General features: G+C 44.3%; 1 protein-coding gene across 1 annotated transcript in view; it reads left to right on the forward strand.

Annotated features, from left to right (window-relative positions):
- FAM91A1 (family with sequence similarity 91 member A1) overlaps nucleotides 1-18794 on the forward strand; it is a 261796-nt gene that overhangs the window by 159510 nt on the left and 83492 nt on the right. The window contains exon 18 of the mRNA XM_086966190.1: nucleotides 4818-4931. Within this exon, the coding sequence (XP_086822316.1) occupies nucleotides 4818-4931 (114 nt within the window). The remainder of the gene's footprint in view (nucleotides 1-4817; nucleotides 4932-18794) is intronic.

Consider the following 18794-nt stretch of genomic DNA (forward strand, 5'->3'; position numbering starts at 1 on the left):
CCTCGCGTTAAAAATCAACCAGTGTTGTTTTTTTATCATGGCTCTGCATTTCTGGCGCGGAAAAACTGTGTATAAGAACTGACGTCAGCCGCGAGGGCGGCGTCGAAGTACTCTGGCGATGTCATCCCGGCACCAACGACCCGGAGCCGCAGACGACGCCTACCGCCGCGCAGAGGTACTGTTACGCAACGATTTCCGAATCCAGACTGACGCCTGGGGATATTCTAAGGTAAGGAATCTAATACTAACCTCTGTTTCTTACAGATCTATCATTACCAAAGGTAAGTAACTCGTGCATTAGCATCATATAATTCTCAACTTCCTCTGGGTGTGGGCGTAGTATTATATCCCTGTCCTGTGAGTGTGGCAGTATTACAATCACTACTTGTGAGTGGTAGTCTTGGAGGACGCCCCCTCGCTAAAACCCTGCGGGCCCTATGTATAGCGTAAAACCTAGACGGGCCTTGCTGTGCCACTGCCGTCTTCAGCCAGTGTTTATGGCACTCCACCATACTGTTTCCTTCTGTGCCTTTAGGCAGGTACACAACTCAAATGCTGTGTCTGTATCATCTCTGCGTCTTCCGGTCTGTACTCCAAAAATCCCAGTTGATGGTCCATTGAATGTACATATATGCTATTTATATAGCGCAAATCTAGCCAAAAGGCAGTATAACTAGTCAAACCCAGCATAAAGTGAACAAATAAAAGGATAGAAAGGTGGGTTGTGGATGGTTAATGCATTGTGATTCAGTGTTTGGTTTTACAAAGTGAGTCTTTACATCTTTACTTAATTGGAGCATTGTTGTGTGTCTGATGGATAACGGGTATGTTGTTCTAGAGCTTGGGTGCATAGATGGAATAAGCCTGCTGCCTTGTTTTTTCTATTTTTTACACTTCTAGGTCTGCAGTCTGATAAAATGCCATAAAAACAAGATGCAATAACAATTCTGTTATTTCAAGCGGCTACACTAGACGACTGTGGAGAGCTTCCTCTGGAGGCATTACTAAAGAGCCAATTGTGTAGTGCTGTAATATATGTAATGACCTGAAGGTTATATAAATGTAGCCATCAATAGTTGAAATGTCTTCTAAAGGAGGGCAGGTTATGGATAGGCTAAAATGCAAATTGAGAAAACGCCTAATAAAAACGAGATCACAAAAATTCATACTCAAACAATATTAGACACAAATATTTTAATGTGCATCACTGCCGACCAAGATGGAGACCAAACAGTAAAATCGAGTTAAAAAGTCTTGATCAAATTCATCCATCAAATGATTCATTCAGCAAATCACAACATATTCAATAAAAAGAGATGTGTGTGAACATTGACCATAGCCAATCATGAACCCAAATCAAGATTCAGAAATTAGTTTCTAGCAAACCGTAGGGGCCATGTATAGCTAGAAGGCTAATCTGGGTAATGGGTGTTAGAAACTACACGGTCACTGTGAGCTCTGCTATGGGCAGTGGAATTTGGAGACATAGCGAAAACCAGTGCTTGAATAGTTCTGTAATTTCCATTTCTCTACAGACACCCCTCAGGAACTTCAGAAATCAGGCCGGTAACTGTATAGACTCTTTTAACAGCCTTTAACTGTGTCATTGCAGGTATGTATGTTAAGAATTCTGAACATTGGACGCAGCCAGAATTTCCTATAAAGAGTTAGCTTCTCGCAGATACAAACTACATGGCTTGGCGACTAGGTAGCATAGCCACAGACGCTACAAGAGCATTCCGATACCTCATTCAGTCTTCCATTCTGGTAGCCTTTTAGAGGGCTCAAACTAGAACTCATCCTCATAAAATGATGCTTATGAAACCTAGGGTGACTTAACCCCTTGCATGCTGCCGCGATTCCGCGTCTGTGCGGCAAAATTGCGAGTGGGCGGGTTTATGACGACCCCCAGCCGTCATCAGCACACAAGCGCTGTAGTGCATGACGGATGGGGGCCGTCATCAGCATGCAAGGGGTTAAGCAAATGGGCAGTTGCAAAGGATCATATAGGTTACCTTCCCAGCTGTCACGTTCTTTCTATGCAAGACCGTCAACATCCAAGTATACAGAGATCATTTTTGCCTGGCTTTGTAAATTATGCAGCTGGTTTTGTAGGCTGGCAAGGGGAACCAATGGAGTTCCATCTGGATAGGGATGATTGGATCTTATTTCTTCAGGGTTGGATGAAACGTGCTCCAGAGAATGTAGAATACCCTAAGGATTGTCAGTGTGGTGTTTGGGAGGCTATGGAGAAGGGCATTGACTGCCATTCAGATTTGACAGTACAAGATCTTGAACAGCGGTTTTAGAAGTAAGAGATTGAATTGCTTCAGAAGAGAGAGCTGGTACCAGGCTTTTTTTATTAGCAATATTTTCTTTGTGAGTGACATTGGTAATTTCCAACGCTTGTTTTTGCAGTGCTTGCTGGCTACGATGAAGCTTCTTTAGTGTGTCTAAAGTTTTCTTTACTTGATCAGTTTCCTTTGATCAACACGTAGATGGCTCATGCCAGCAATTAATGTGCCAGTCTTAGTCCTTTGTTGACCCTGCTCAGTATGGGTATGCCACTTAGAGGGAAGAGAAGGGAGCTCTGTGAGCACATCTTAAATCTATCTAATTCCGACATCTGAATTCTCTACACGTGTGCAGAGCTACTTGACAAATGCTAATGTGCCTTTGCAAAATTTTATGACTCTTACAAGGGCATGCCTTGGAAAGTTTTTGAGTGTAAGGTGCAAACAGTGCAGCAGATTTAGATGAGGCAGATTAGATCTGCAGAAAGACTACTTTGTGTATGCTAATTCATACTTTGTCTTGTTAGCATACTACTAAGCATAACAATATTTCTTGCATGAAATGGTAGATCACTACATTAAGTCAGTAAAGTTTCAATAACAGTGTAGGTGACCATAACCGCCCCACATTTTTTCAAATTGACAAGTGTGTAATGCTCTATAAGTGTCTCTAAGGTTGGGGAATGTACCGGTGGCTGCTATATTTTTATTGGGATTCTCAATGGTAAAGGGTTGATTATTCTCAAACTTTTAGGTATTTGGGGAAATCTTTGTACTCAGTACCTTTGTTCTCCTCCACTATTTAAAGCTAAAGATAGGCCTTTCCAACATACAAAAATATGTTATCTAAAATGGTATTGTTTTGTGAAAGATACTCCAGTAGGCACGACTCGACAATTCTTCAGGTTCAACCAGAGGAGTACAAAAATGTTATAGGTCAATTCTCTTAACTAACAAGGTAAACTGAATCTGATAGAGAATTGTTTTTGAATTACGTTGTGCAGAGAAAGATAGTTATCAAAGGTTTTGACACTTAATTAAATGAGCATCAGGGAAAGACTAGCCTTCAGAGAAGCAAACCGGGGCAGAAAAAAAGCATTTTTGTGTGTTTACCCTCCCAATGACTTGACCTCGCCTGACCATGCATTGTGGGCCGCAGGTAAATGGAGAAAACGCAGATACTTCTCAGAAAGTAGGCTAAAAAACATGGCCCTGGTCAATTTTGTAAATGTGAGCTTTACGTTTGAGAGTTTGAATTAGAAAACGAGACTGTGTATCACAGGAGCTAGAGACGAAGCCATGTGAGTACCCTTTCTGATGCCTTGTATATGTTGTACCATCCAAAATCAGTGTATGTTTGTTTTAAAGAAATAAATAAACTAAAAATAGTTCACAAACGAAGACCACCAGCCATTGAATTCAGCCTCAAATGAAACGTGTTTATCCTTTCCTCTATTGACTGGAGATAAGGAGGCCAGTACCACACCTCAGTGGCTTTGTAAAGGTGCTCAATAGTATGTATCGCAGGTTCAAACCAAAGGACATCAACAATCTTTTTTCAGCAGAAAAGTGCCTTGAAGGGTAAAAGTGCTTTACAAATATCCCCTTTGTTATGTTACACCGCAGTGTAGTGGGTCCTATTGTCTGAGTGAACTGCATCTGCTTAAAGGAAAGATAAAACAAAATAAAGAAGGCTGTTTCCAATGTTATGCATAGGGAAGCAATAAAAAATACAATCATGGGCGATATCAAATGCTACTGTGACCAACGACTCTTAAATGTAAATGACTCTTAAGTAGAAGTGGCCCCATTGAGCATGCTCATGGCAACGTCCATCCACATTCCACAGCCCACTCAGAAAGCAGATTGTGATGTGGTGTTTAAGTTTAGCAGCTGCGCAACTTTGATTGCACTTCTATTGGTATTGTAAACTTGTAATTGGACAGCACAGTGCCTTGTCAATGAGGTGCACTGTTCACTTATCAAAACTGTCCGAACCTGTCCATATTGTAAAATTATTGTAAAGATGCAGTACTCAAGCAGAGCCATAAACAGAAGATTCCCTGAGGAATAAAGTGTATTTGCTTATATTTAGTTTACCTCTGAATCCAGTTGATTGTCACAAAGCCAAATGCAAGTCTTGTGTGTTCTTGAAAAATATCACGTGTTCCTTCGTAATGCTCTATATAATGGAGTTTCACATTAGATATTATATGTAAAAATTGGAAGTTCAAACACTTCTTTAGCAAATTAATACCTTTCAGGATGGGCCAGTTCCAAAAATCCAGGTCTCCATCTGTCCCTTCTTACCTTGATACTGCCTAAAGAAAAATGTTTGTTAGGTTCATAAACCTTCTCAGTCTATGTACCCAACTAATTACACACTTACTATTCTATTAGTCTATTTGTTGTTGCAGTAGTCACTACAGCCTTGAAAAGAGAATTACAGTTTTAGTACTTTTTTAAATATATAGACAACATACTACAGTCACATAATAGCCCAGTGTTTATTCTTCTTTTTAGAGTTATGACCGCTTACTCATCACGTCTTGGGGACATGACCCTGGTATTGTGGCAACATCGAATGTTCTGACAATGCTGAATGATGCTTTAACACATTCTGCTGTACTAATTCAGGTACGATTTCCTATCTGATGTTTAATATTAAATCTGTCTGCAACTAATATGCATAATTATGATCAGCCATATGATTGAAATCCTGATTTTAAAAAAACGTGGCACCCATTTGGTCAGACAACTGGTGCCCAACAGGAGCCTGACAGTTATGTATTTGATGTTTTGCTTGTACTGAGATGTTTTGTTTTTTGGGGGTATAAAAAGAGGCTCCAGCAGCTAGCTCTCACTTTAGTTCAACGAACAGGCATTACAATACCAGTAGATAATAATTCATGTTAATAAATTATCTGGAGATTTTTTTTTTTAGATATGTTGCAAGGTGTACCTTCCGTAATGTGTCAGTCTGATCCACTGCTATATGTGAAAATTACTTATCTGGAATTCTAACTGACGTAATGATGATTGTGTCCAGCCACTGTAAAAGTCTTCTTCATGAAACATTGTGCAATTTTTCTTGGTACTAGGCATGTCTTTTAATTCTTTAAATGTCTTTTTGACACAGATACAGTGATCTCACAGAAATTAAAAGGATTAACACGTCCTAAGTACATTGATCTGAAAGCAAGTTAACTTTAAATGCTGATTTTTCCCTGCAAAACCTTAGAAAATGTTCTTTGTATGACTGACCCTCTTAAAGCAAAACTTTTCTTGATAAAAAAAGAATAGAATGTTCAGATAAAACTGTCACACCAGTTCAAATGCTTTAAGCGAATGTATGAGCCCTCAGATTGCTGCCCCAATACTCCATGCACTTCTACCCATATTGTCTATTAGGTCAATGTTGGGAAAGGTTACCTATATACCTTAAGGTCATTTTTTAATCCACTGTCTTTAACCCTTTCCGTGCTGGTGACGGAACGGTTCTGTCACGAAACTCGGGTGGGCTGTGCTGGTGACGGAACGGTTCCGTCACGGCCTGCTCGCCGTGCCTGCGCCGTACGAAAGGGGGGAGGTGATGGACGGAGCATTTGAATCAATCAAACACTCACACCCAGTCAAAAGATCTGGGTTTAATCCATCACCGTTCTTTAGCCCACTCTGCCACCCAGTTCAGACATGGCTATATGCAAATCAGTCTGACCCTGTGCTTCATGGGAACAGTCCAGCCCGAACTGCCAAGCCATGTCTTCCCTGGACCGGAAACAAGCTTCCGAGGACCGGTTTCTGGCATTCCAGCCGTCTTCAGCCCGGCTTGCTTGAATCCAGTGGCAAAGTGAGCAAGGGACTCACGTCTGAGCATACCCTGCCACACTTATGGCGGCCAAAAGCGGTACAAAAGGGGGTGGTGATGGAGGTAGCTGCGTGAATTCCGCGCCTGCGCTGACGTTCTAAAGAGCGGGCAGAACCGTGACGGAACCGTTCCGTCACAAGCACAGCCCACCCGAGGGCCGTGACGGAGCAGTTCCGTCATGAGTACAGGAGCGCCGCGCGGCCCGGCCTCCCCCTTAGCGCTGCAGCGGAATAACCGCCGCAGCTAAGGGGTTAAGAGACTATTGTCTTATAATGCATATTAAATATTTTTTCTAAACATACATTGGCATTTAAATTGTGGGCCTTGTTGTAGTGCAATCCTGGAAAGGACTTAATTGATATTTAGGGAAGTGCACACAAACAGGGCGGCAGCAGATATGGCAAAAGCAAGCCATGCTGGCTAGCATACAATTTTTTTTTTTCAACTATAAACCTCCAAAGCGGGGGCTTCTTTTGTAAAAACAAAAATATTGTTGCATTGTTGGAATTTTCTCTCAACATATGAAAGACAGCTTTGTTTCTTTCCTGGCCAGTACCACCACTGTTGTCCTTCTTTTATGGGTGAGCAGGTAAGGAAATGGATGGCAGAAATTGCACCAGAAAGGCTTGTCTAAAATAGGACCAGTCAAGCTTTGCAAGGGTTTCTAACAGCTGAGTGGGCTGTAGCTCAGACAATAAATATAGAGGGCTTCTTCTGCCCCTAAATGAGATGGGGTAATGGGACAAGTGGTTGGCAAACTAAACATCTGACAATTGTGGGAAGAATATTCCATCCAACCTTTAAATGAGGCCTTAAGTGACCTTTTCTCAGAGGCCAAAAAAATTGCATGTAGTGAGAGCAGACTTTATGATCAGTGTCCCATCAGTAGACGCAGCCAAAATTATGGCAATGAAAGTAAAAGTAGTATAGTAGTAGCCCAAACTGTGCCAACTATGCCAGCACAATCTGCTAAAGTATGTTTAGCAAATTGGGTTACTGGTTGAGGGAGGTAAAACACTACTTAAGCAGCTACCACAATTCTTGTCTGGGTGAAACACAAGTAAACCCCAAATTAACATATGCTCAACCCTCTGGTAGGCTGGTGCAAAAGCAGCCAGGCTTAACTTAGAGGCAAAGTGTAAATTATTTATGCAGCACACAAACAATAATGTGAAAACAAAACACAAGAAACAATCTACACCAATCTATAGAAATTGGGTAAAATGTAATACATTATTTGACACCAAAACAACAAAAAAATCCAACTAGTAGCACTGAAGATATGCAATTTCAAAGGTTTAGGTGAATATGTTGCTTAATAGAACAAAGCGCAACATTTGGTTATCTGGTCAAGCTGGACAAGTTCAGGTAGTCAAGTTCAGGTAGACCGCGGTGGAGCGTGGCCCGGATACAGTGACCAAGTTAGTTTAGAAGTGTACCTTAAATCCTGGTTAAAAAGTGGTACGCCACTCAGCGGCGGTCCACAGGAGCGATGCGAGGTTCTGCTTCAAGGATGTGATGCAGAGCAGCGGTTCCAATAAGCTGCGAGGGCTGTGATGCGGACGTGTGCTGGGGCTGCATCAGTTCCAATGAGGCACTTCGAAGAGTTGCAGTAGGTTTGCGATGCGCTACATTGGTTCTGTTGGAGACTACAGCTCTGCTAGCAGACCACCTTTAGCCCCACTTCCGAGGAGGGCATCGCTTGGAGGGTTTGGACTCACAGCAGACAGAGACAGAGACCAGGTACAGGGGTCAAGATAGTTGAAGCCTTTTCTGTCCCTAAGGCTCTGATAAGGAGGCCAGCCAACTAGACTATGAAGTCAATCCTGTAGTCCTGGGTTCAAGATACAAGTCCAGGCCTTCACATTCAGGCAGCAGAATAGCAGTCCTTGCAGCAGAGCAGCACAGCAGATCTTCTTCAGAGTCTTCCACAGGTCCAGATGTGTACTGAAGAGTTTGGTCTAAGGGTCCTCTATTTATACCTGGTGCTCATTTTTGAAAAGAGAAAAGATTCTAGAGTCCTCCCCCTACAGAGGTGTCTGGAATTTCTTTCCTCCATGCCCTGGCCCTAGCGTGTCTGGGGCCATAAAAGACTAGTGTAAATCCCTTCATTCGTCTTTGTGATGTGCAAGTATGGTAGGTGAAAACTCTGCTGACCTATCCAGTCCGAGATGGCGATTCTGTCAACAAATATTCCTCCTTTGTCTCACTCTCTGGGAGCACTATACAAAGACCAACTGACAGTTACACCTAGTCATGTGACACAGGATACAGGCACCAAATGGATGGAACAAAAAAATGCTAACTTTCTCAAAGTAGCATTTTCAGACTTTGGTTTAAAATCCAACGTTACCACTATAGAAGGTTTTAAATTACAATTCCTTAAACACCAAACTCTACAGTCCCTCTTGCTCCCAATTAAAAGTTATCACTTAATGTAATTTGGTAATCCAATGTTATCCTATGGGAGAGGCAGGCCTTACAGTAGTGAAAAACGAATTTAAGAGTTTTTCACTACAAGCACAAGTAAAAGTTAAAAGTACATGTCCAACTTTTTAAATACACTGCAGCCTGCCCTGTGAGCTGTTTAGGGCCTACCCTAGGGGTCACCTGTATGTATTAAAAAGGAAGGTTTAGGCCTGGCAAAAGGTTTATTTTCCCAGATCGAAATGGTAGTTTGAAACTGCACCCACAGGCTGCAGTGGCAGGCGTGAGGCATGCTTAAAATTCTACCTGAGTGGGTGACTCTCACAACTAGTGCTGCAGGCTCACTAGTGACATTTAATTTACAGGCCCGAGTACATGTAGCACCACTTCACTAGGGTGTTACAAGGAAATTAAAGATGCCACTTGGGTGTACGCCAATCTCACCATGTTAAAAGGAGAGAGTGCAAGCACTTTAGCACTGGTTAGCAGAGGTAAAGTGCACAGAGTCCTACAAGCCAAAAAAAAAACATGTTCAAAAAACATGAAGGCGAAGGCAAATTATTTAGGGATGACCATGCAGAGAGGACCAAGTCCAACAGCATGAATTAGTACGACAACAGCGTGATTTGAGGTGCTATATAAGTATAAATTCCAATACTGGCTTTTAATTTAATGGACATAAGAGTTTGTGTTACAGTGGCAAAAATAAAAGATGGGAGGCTGACGCACCCAATCTCTACAGTTTCAAGGGATGCTTTTGTGTCGACCCATGTGGAAGCCAGACATTTGTAGAAAGATTGCCTATATGGTGGTGTTAGCGTTACTTTTTAAAGAGTGAACAAAGATTCCACTGTTATCGCCCCCTTCACTATCTAGCTGCTCCTTTTCGAATGTCTGCAGTACTGGACAGCGTTCTGAGTCTGTTCTTGCAACAGTGCTTGAATACCTCTGCTTTGGCAGCCAACTGTAGTTTCATATTCCGTGACTTGTCCTCCACTTTGGCACAGTTGATCAGGATACTGAAATCGTCAGAAATTGTGTTATTAGCTTGGCAGAGAGTGGCGCTGCCTACGTAATAAACACAATCTGTTTAGGTTTAGTGTTAAACTCTGCTAATCCCATGTTTTCTGTGGCAAATGTGGCAGGCAGTGCCCCTTAAAAATGCTTCTTAAGTTAAAGAAGTACTAGGTCAAAGTCTCCTTATACGCCGATGACATGCTGATCTACATGATCAACCCCAATGAGGGGGTCCCTGCCCTATTGACTCTGTGCGACGAACACGGTAAGGCGTCGGGTTATACCCTAAATTGGTCCAAATCCATACTGTATGTCCTCAAGGGCCCGGGCCCAGTGCTGCAAGCCGACTGTCCCCTAAAGATCACAACTACCACCTTTAAGTATTTGGGAATCTTTATTGCTACCGATGCTGCGAAGTTTTATACCGAAAACTTGCTACCACCACTGGCACGCCTTCGTGCAGACGTCAAATACTGGGCTACGCTACCGCTGACCCTTCTAGGGCGGGCGGCGCTCTATAAGATGATGGCGCTCCCGCGGTTTCTCTATGTGCTCGAAAACTCCCCCTATAGGGTGAGCCCGCGGTACTTCAAACAGGTCGCTGCACTAGTGTCCAGCTTACTGTGGAGCAATGGCCCAGCGCGAATAGCACAGGATAAACTGGTGAAGAGCTGGTATGAGGGAGGGATTGCGCTGCCCAATCTCCAATTATATTACTGGGCATCCCAACTTAAAATAGTTAATCACTGGATCCACATCTCGCGGGACGACCCCGCGTACAAGGCGGACTGGTCACAGTTAGGGACTGCCGGCATGCTTTCTGTCTTATACACCTACTCACAAGTACAGACCCTAATAGGCCCAACATCTCATACGGCGGCGTTATGGCATACAGCGCAATCACGTCTAGGGTGGAAGGGGAAAATCACCAAGTTAACGCCATTGTGGGACACTAAAGCACTAGGAAACTTGCGGTCATGTAAGGGTTTCACACAATGGGACACCATAGGGATCTCAGTGGTGGGAGACCTTTGGGACAAGGGCACGGTTCTTGCTTTTCCGCAACTCCAACAGCAATACGGTCTACGCCCCACTGAAACATTCCGATACGTACAGATCCGACACGCCCTGCTGCAGGCGATTCCACCGGATACCACACTCCCTGACTCATCACCACTGGAGGACAGGCTACTGACCGAATTTATGGAGCACAAAGCGACCTCTCTCACGTACAAAAAGCTGATAAACAACATGCCGGACCCCACACAGAAACTTAAAGAGAAATGGGTGGGAGAACTAGGGGACATGGACGATACAGAATGGAACGAGGCGCTTGCGTCACCACCAGAGGTAGGCATATGGGCCAGGTTTCGCTTGGTGCAGCTCAAGATTTTATACCGCACTTACTACACCCGCACGCTACTTCACAGAATACAAAGGGCACCACACCCATTTTGCCTCAGGGGCTGCGGGGAGGAAGGGACTCTGCTACACACGTTGTGGGACTGCCCTCAGATCCAGGAAGTCTGGAAACAGATCATGCGCACAGTCTCCCAGGCCATCGAAATGTCAGTCTTGCCAGAGCCCCGTAAATGCCTGTTGAACATTTGGGATCCTACTGACCTGGACAGGTATGGACAACTATGGGTTACGCTGGCGGTAACAGTGGCCAAACAAGACATTGCACAGAGGTGGGGTGTTGCGGAGTTACCCACGGTAGCAGGGTGGATCAGGAATATGGACCACCTAATGGTAAAAGAGAGGGCAGTTTATGTGATGCGGGCATGCCCCCGCAAATGGAATAAGGTGTGGGCGCCGTGGAACAAATACAGGGGAGAACCATGTGCACCCCTGCCTGAGGGCGAGGAATCTGACTCAGAGGAGGATGAGGACTAGACGACACGGGTCTCCGTGCAAAGTGCGGGTGGATGCCGGGAGGGTGCGGGATTGATACATTACCTCGGACATAGTGTTGAACATGTATAATGGCCGAAGATTAACTGTGGATTGAAACGCTCAATTACCAAGTGATGACCTTAGTTGGGTTTTAATGTTTTTGCTGTTTATAAAAGTAAATTTTGTTAGAAACAGATAAACGTACCAGGAATGTACTGTCAGGGAAAGTCATGTGGATAGGAAGCGAAGATATGCCATAATTTGTATATGTTGGTCACTCCTGACTGCTACGCGCAGAGAACAGGGTAGCGAATGATACTTACGGAAGCACGATCTGTTATGTTCATTTTTACTGCTCACACATACTGCTGATATACGAAAGCGAGCTACATGTACTACTGTGAATATAATTTTTGCACTCCTGACAATAAAGATTTTTTTTTTAAAAAGAAGTACTAGGTAACATTAAAGTTAAGAGCACAACCCACATTTCAAACCAATTTAGTAAAATGAAGAAAACTTAAATAGACAAAATGGCATAAAATGGACAAAAATGTATTCGGGGAACTCAGGATATGATTTTGTTAAAGTTTTAAAGCAAAAAGAACCAAGAAAAGACAAAGCACCAATCAAAGTAAATGTTCATGGTAGACCAAGAGACCTAGGTTTGATTTTTTGTGCGATGGAATAGGGGTTGGGTATGATCTGTAGGCTACACCAATCCAACGTTTTACCCGGGAACTTTGTTACTTTTTTCATTTACTCGATTGTCCAGCTGGGCAAGGCAGAAAGTTGAAGGTTGGACATTGGTTATATGGCACAGTGGGACAGAGACTGATTTTGTAGCAGCTGAGGTTGCTTCACTGTTGAGATGAAGTCTTCACCTAATCTCCATCCTATGTTCTGTATCTGTAAAAGTCACTGAGTTGTAGCCACCATGGCTCCACTTGGGTGGGATATTTCTTTTCGCTGGACCCAGCGGTAGACTCAAATGCCAGGTGGAAATGGCATACTCAACAATTTGCAGGCAGCCAGGTCACACAGTTCTCTGAGGTACTTTGGAGCCTGGTCCCAGTTCTCCAAACGTTTGTCTTTTAAAGTACTAATACACAATATTTCCTGATGCTGGGAAAATCATTTGTGGTCTTTCTGACAGCCCCAAAGTCAACCACGCATGTTCCTCTTTCCATGTAGTATCACTATGTTGTCCATCTAAGCCGTTTTACGACTAGGCAGCCCACCAAAAACGATAACTGTAAGAGTTCCACCTAGCCTGCCAGAAAGTTTTTGCTGAAACAGCCACGTTTTTAGCTGTCTCCTTAAAAGTAATAGGTCCTTGGTCTGTCTAAGATACAACGGCAGATCATTCCACAGACGTGCCACAAGGACCTGAAAGGTAAAGCGTACCCCTGTCCAAGAGCGGGCAAACTTGGGGTTGAGCATGATTGCCTGCCCGGCAGACCTCAAGGCCCGTTGTGGCCGATAGTGTTGTACCCTCCTTCTCAAATAGGGGGCACCCGTACCATGAAAAGCTCAATAGGCCAGCACTAGGGCCTTAAACTGAATACTCTTTCTAACCGGGAGCCAGTGCAAAGCCTTCAGGCAAGGTGACATATGAATCCTGGGATTTACCATAAGAATAGCTCTGACTCCAGCGTTCTGAACAACCTGCAGTCGATTGAGAAGATATTTTGGTCAGCCCAGATACAGTACATTCACGTAGTCCGGAACCCCAGGGTTCCTGTAATGATTAAATTGGGGTCCACAGAAGTCGAAGGTTAAGAACCACTGCTCTAAAGGAACGCAGTACAGCAGAGAGGGTTTAATTTTATTTGGACTTCAGGCAGCTCAGAATGGTCTTTTTGAAATCTGTCAGGCGGAGACTTATATGTTGTTTATATACATTGATGCTATGTATGTCCCCTGTTTTATTGACCTTCTTGTCTCTAAAATGTAAAGCGCTCTGATACCCCCGGGTCCAGCCAGCGCTATATAAAACCTCTAAAATAAATAAATAAAATAAAATAATAGTTACTTTTTCACTGCATATAGCACCTACAAAACCAGTAGGTCCCGCTTACATTTTCAATCCTGAAAAAATATGTAACAAAAGCCTGCTGTAGTAAAAAAACAAAACTAACATTGCTTTCTGTGTACAATGCATCTTTGAGATAAATAATTTCATGAGTGATGATTCATTGTACTTTTGTGATTCAATATAGTCTCTTAACCATTGCATTGCAAGCACTTCATAAAAGATGCATTGATACAACAAATAACTAATTACATGAGTGAAATACTCCTCTGGACAGAGCCAACCCCCACTAGATTAGAAACCTGTATTTCCATTTCCATTGATGTGTTAATTGGCCGTGGTTAATGGCCTTGTTTGCTGCTAAGGGGCATCGTAATTTTTTGTATTATATCGGAGCTTAGCTGTCTGCGGATGCCCCTAATGTGTGTCTCACTCTCTGCATCTCTCTATCTACCTCACTCACACATTATACAAATGACTGTTGTACATGTTCTTCATTAAAACCGTGACAAACACTCACTGCGAAGTACTTAAAACTGTGAAAAATCCTTCTGAGGTAGGCCCTTTAATGTATGTGACCCTCACAGAGCAGTAGTTTGATTCAGTCGGACAGAACATCACTATGAGCAGTGACCCAGTCTCTTAGTGTAGAGCATGCATACAGTTAGAGGCGGTACCCCACCTCTTAAAATTCTGTAAAGAAGCACTTTACATTAAGCATTATTTTAACTTACACGCATGCTCTCCCTCGCTCCATACTCTTTAACCCCTTCGATGCTGATGACGAGCTCAGCTCGTCATCAGCCACAGTGGTCGTGTGCGGATGACGAGCTGAGCTCATCATCTAACGCAGCTTTTAGAAAAAAGCCGCGTAGTGCAAAAATAACCGCCGCAGCGATGCGGTTAAACCAATCCCCATTATTGTGTTGGTAAGTGGGTAAAATGTGTGTCAGGATGTCATGAGAGGGTTTCTCTCCAAATTCTGTTGGCTGTTGCCTTTTCTGTCTCTCATAACTTTAACAAAGCTCAATAAAGACGCATATTATTTTAATCAGGCTGTTACTGCTTTGTGTTAACTGTCTCTTTGATTGTATTTTTATTTTTTTGTTTTTCTGGTTTACTTAGGTCTTGATTTACTCCAATTAATGGCCTTTTTTCGTATTTTCTCATGTTTTATTTATTTCCTATTAGATTGCTCCTTTTTGATGCATTTTTTCCTCAAAGTGTGACTTATATTTTATATTTTTACCTTGACACTAAGTTGTTTATTTGTGTGTAGCATTGCTGTGTTGTAGGTTTTCCTGCTTTAGGCATTCTATGATAAAGTAAGAGAAACAAAACACATCTCTGATCTTTTAGTGTATAGAGCCTTTAAATGGCGTCTTCTCAGAATAACTGGGCCTTTGCTGGCAACTCTGCTTAAGCACTGAGGCGATGTGAGTGTATGGAGTAGGTTTAATTGCATCTAAATGACTTCCGGGCAGTAGTATTACATCATGTTTCTATTGAGTAAGTACTGGGCATGTATAGTCAGGCCATTATCTGAAAACAACATGATGGTAATTAGTTTGCTAAAATATTAAAGAAATTGAAACATTTTATAGCGAGCTGGAGTTTTAGGATGTAGTTTCAACCAGACTTTTAACACTTCTAAAAATGGGGGAAAAGGGAAATGTTTTGTAAGTTTTAGAATTGAGCGACATAACTTTAAATAGGTGACTGCATTATTTTATTTATTCATGATCTTTGCTATTGAATACATGTGGTATTTGTACAGAGCAAACCTAGCCAAAAGGCAGCGGAGCAATGTAACATCAAAGGCAAGGACTGGGGGGCGTGGCTAGCCGAGCAGCGAGATGGCCGCCTTTTGAGCGAGCTCCGCCGACCGGGGTTGTAATCCTTCATTTATCCTGTTTTTTAAAGCCCTTGCTAATGTGCTACGCATATGTACCGGTGAGGGGGAGAGCTGTACACAATCTGGTGAAGAGGCGGTGAAAATTGGAGCTTCAGTCACAGCACCGGACGGGACGAAGGAAAAGCCCGAGCGGAGCTGCGGCCGAATTCGAGGAGACTGCGGCGCTGACTCCAACTCAAGCCTGGGGGGCCGCGACAGACCGGAGGCCACATCTCCACCGATTTGCAGACGCTGTGCATACACACCGCCGACCTATATGAGGTGATCGAAGGGGGTGTGCATTTATATGCAGCGGGTGGCGGACTGCTGGAGCGGCTAAGGCGGAGGTACAGGGACGAAATTCCCCATACGCCTGAACACCATCAAAATGGCGGCACATGGGACTGCGGACCTGTGAGAGTAAGAGATCAGGCGGTGCGCTGTGCTACAGGGAGCCGTCCACACCTGAGGAAACAGTGCGTCCCTACTGTGCACATTTGGAGAAAGGTTTGCAGAGGGAGCTGAGGTTGGAACCAAAGAGTGCAGAGAGTGGCGGGGCTGGTTAGCTTGCCTTTGAATACCCGGAGGTGCGGTGGCATTGTGACTCTCCCTATCTGGCAAGGCCCTACCAAAACGGTGACAGGTGAAGTTTGATGTGCAGAGATTGGTGTTCGATGGGAAGAGGGGACGTGTGATCCACTGTGCATGTGAGTGCTGGCTTCTATGTGACCTGGACCCCAACGAGCCAGGTGCCTCCCACAGCTGCTAGTCTGTGACAGACTATAGCGGTGCACACATCTAAGAGCGAGCAGTCAAGAGCTGGCACTTCAGAACTAGATTTCCAATATCAGCTGGCCTGAGGCTTTGCACCTGCGCCGTCACTCGAGGGAGAAGCTACAATACTGTGGAAGTGGATGAGCGCTGTGACATTTTTATTGCGCTGCAAATACGTAGTGGGAGCTGTGGTGCCCCAATGACCTGCAATTAAGCGCTGATCTGCTGTGCCTGTGGACGCCATAGGGAGCGAGTGGAGATACCCTTGCTGTTGCAGCTGACTTATTCGCTGAAGGATACCGCGCAAGGCGAAAGTGCACCGTGGGTGACACTGGGAGTTCCTGCAGAGCCGAAGCGAATAGCATATAGCGCCACCCTTGGTAACACTACCTGCAGCGCGAGGACCCATCTGGGGAAACTATGGGCAAGCAAGATCTCAAACAACCGAAGATCACGTTCGACTACAGGCGTTCGACTAGGCAGAACGAGACGAGTTCGGTAGCGCAAGGTGGCGCACATATGGACGAGCAATCTGGAGCGGGAGAAGATGTGAAGTCCTTGCTGCTGGAAATGCGGTCTAGTTTGAAGAGTATTGACTCCAAGTTGGACACATTGATACAGCAATTGGACACAGTGAAAACGCAGGTTTCAGTCCATGAAACACGGCTGGATGGGCTGGAAAACAGGCTGGTGGAAACTCACGAATTTCAGACAGAAACAAAGGAACAACTCCTCCAAATGGACAAACTGCTGAGAGTCATACGGGAAAAAAATGATGACTTAAAAGCGCGCTCTCGAAGAAAGCAAAGTACGCGTAACGGGAATACCGGAGACAACAGCGATGTCCAAAATGGAAACCTACATGTCGACCTGCTGCATGAGTTATTTGACCCACATCTCTCTGGGGTGTTTACTGTGGAGAGAGCACACAGAACATTGGGTCCGAAGCCGCGGGTAGGGGATACACCGCGTCCCATACTGATAAAGCTACTGAACTATCAGGATAGAGACACCATACTACTACTAGCACGCAAGGGACAGGTTACGCACCAAGGGAAATCAATATCGTTCTATCCTGACTTTACCCCGCTGGTGCAGGCAGCTAGGAGGGAGTTCCTGCCGGCCAAGCGGCTCCAACTACGGGCGCAAATTCCGTACTCTTTGCTATATCCGGTGAAATGAAGGTGTCCCACAATGGGACAGCGCACTTCTTCACGGACGCAAAATCTGCGCTTAAATTTTCCAAACATGTAGCAGGCAAGGGGTCCGAGAAGAAAGGCACTGAAGACGGAGCGTCATCTGGCAGGCTAAGTGATAATGACTGACCCAATGTTGTAACAATGATCATTCTTGTACTCTATATGCTGGTAAAGGATGTTATTGGATACTTGATTAGTTTGGTGCGGTGTTCTGCCCTATGGGTGGATGGCAGTGCTATAATATGCTAAGATGTATCTGGTTGGCTCTCCTATCCCCCGATACCGGGTATGTCAGGTATAAGTTTACTATGTTTGGATTATGTATTAGGCACAGGCAGTAACCCCTGGTCACCCTGCAAAAGTAGGGGAGTATGCCGGTCTACCCTCTCCCCCTGGGAAGGTTCCCCTTGATCTATTTAATGTTTATGATTGTTGTGGATGGGTGGGTTACACTACAACCTGATTGGGGGGGTTGGTGTGGGAGATGGGGGGTGTGGGCGTTGTGTTAGTTTTTTGTTGCAGCCACGAACTCAGGTCAATATGCACAGCAAAGTAGTATTGCTAGTAACAGGTTGCGAACAGATATGTCGGGAGTGTAAAAGTGTATTAATGGGATGATGTCTACGGGACAAATTCTGAATATTTGCACCTGGAATGTGAAGAGGCTTAAAAGATGGCCGGAAAGCGAGGCTGTTCAATGCGTATTTGGTGAGACATGCCATAGATATTTGTTTCCTTCAGGAAACTCATTTGAATGTGACGCGAATGTGACGCCATCTCAAAAGCTTAAGAGTAGTCGATGGGGGGGATGTATACTCTGCAATATACTCAAACTATGGAAGAGGGGTTGCTATCCTGATCAAGAGAGGTTTGGATTGGAAATGTGCATATTCATATGTAGAACCTGAAGGGCGTATTAATATACTCAATGGGAGCCTAGGCTATGTGGAAGTGACTTTCGCTGCGGTTTATGGTCCCAATACGAATTCCCCGGAGTTCTTCAGACAGGCATGGTCCAAGATTAGAGGAATTGGATGCCAAACTGTGATTTGGGGAGGGGATTTTAATGCTATACTCTCCGAGGAAGCTGACCGAAAGGGCACTGCTAGATCACTACACCTGCAGGCGCGTATGGCCCTGCAAGACATAATGGTGGATGGTGGGCTTCTAGATATCTGGAGGGAGAGACACCCGGACCTAAGGGAGGGAACCTGTATTTCGACTCCACATCAAGCCTGGTCCAGATTGGATTTTTGGTTGATTACTGGAGATGCTGCGACCAGGACGGTGGATGTGGCCCATGTGGCGCGCTCATTGTTTGATCATTCAACATGTCTTCTCCGACTATCAATACCAGGTGCCCCATCCCGAGCCTTCACCTGGCGGCTAC

Source organism: Lissotriton vulgaris, chromosome 4_1 (assembly GCF_964263255.1).
Source record: "Lissotriton vulgaris chromosome 4_1, aLisVul1.2, whole genome shotgun sequence".
Lineage (NCBI taxonomy): Eukaryota > Metazoa > Chordata > Amphibia > Caudata > Salamandridae > Lissotriton > Lissotriton vulgaris.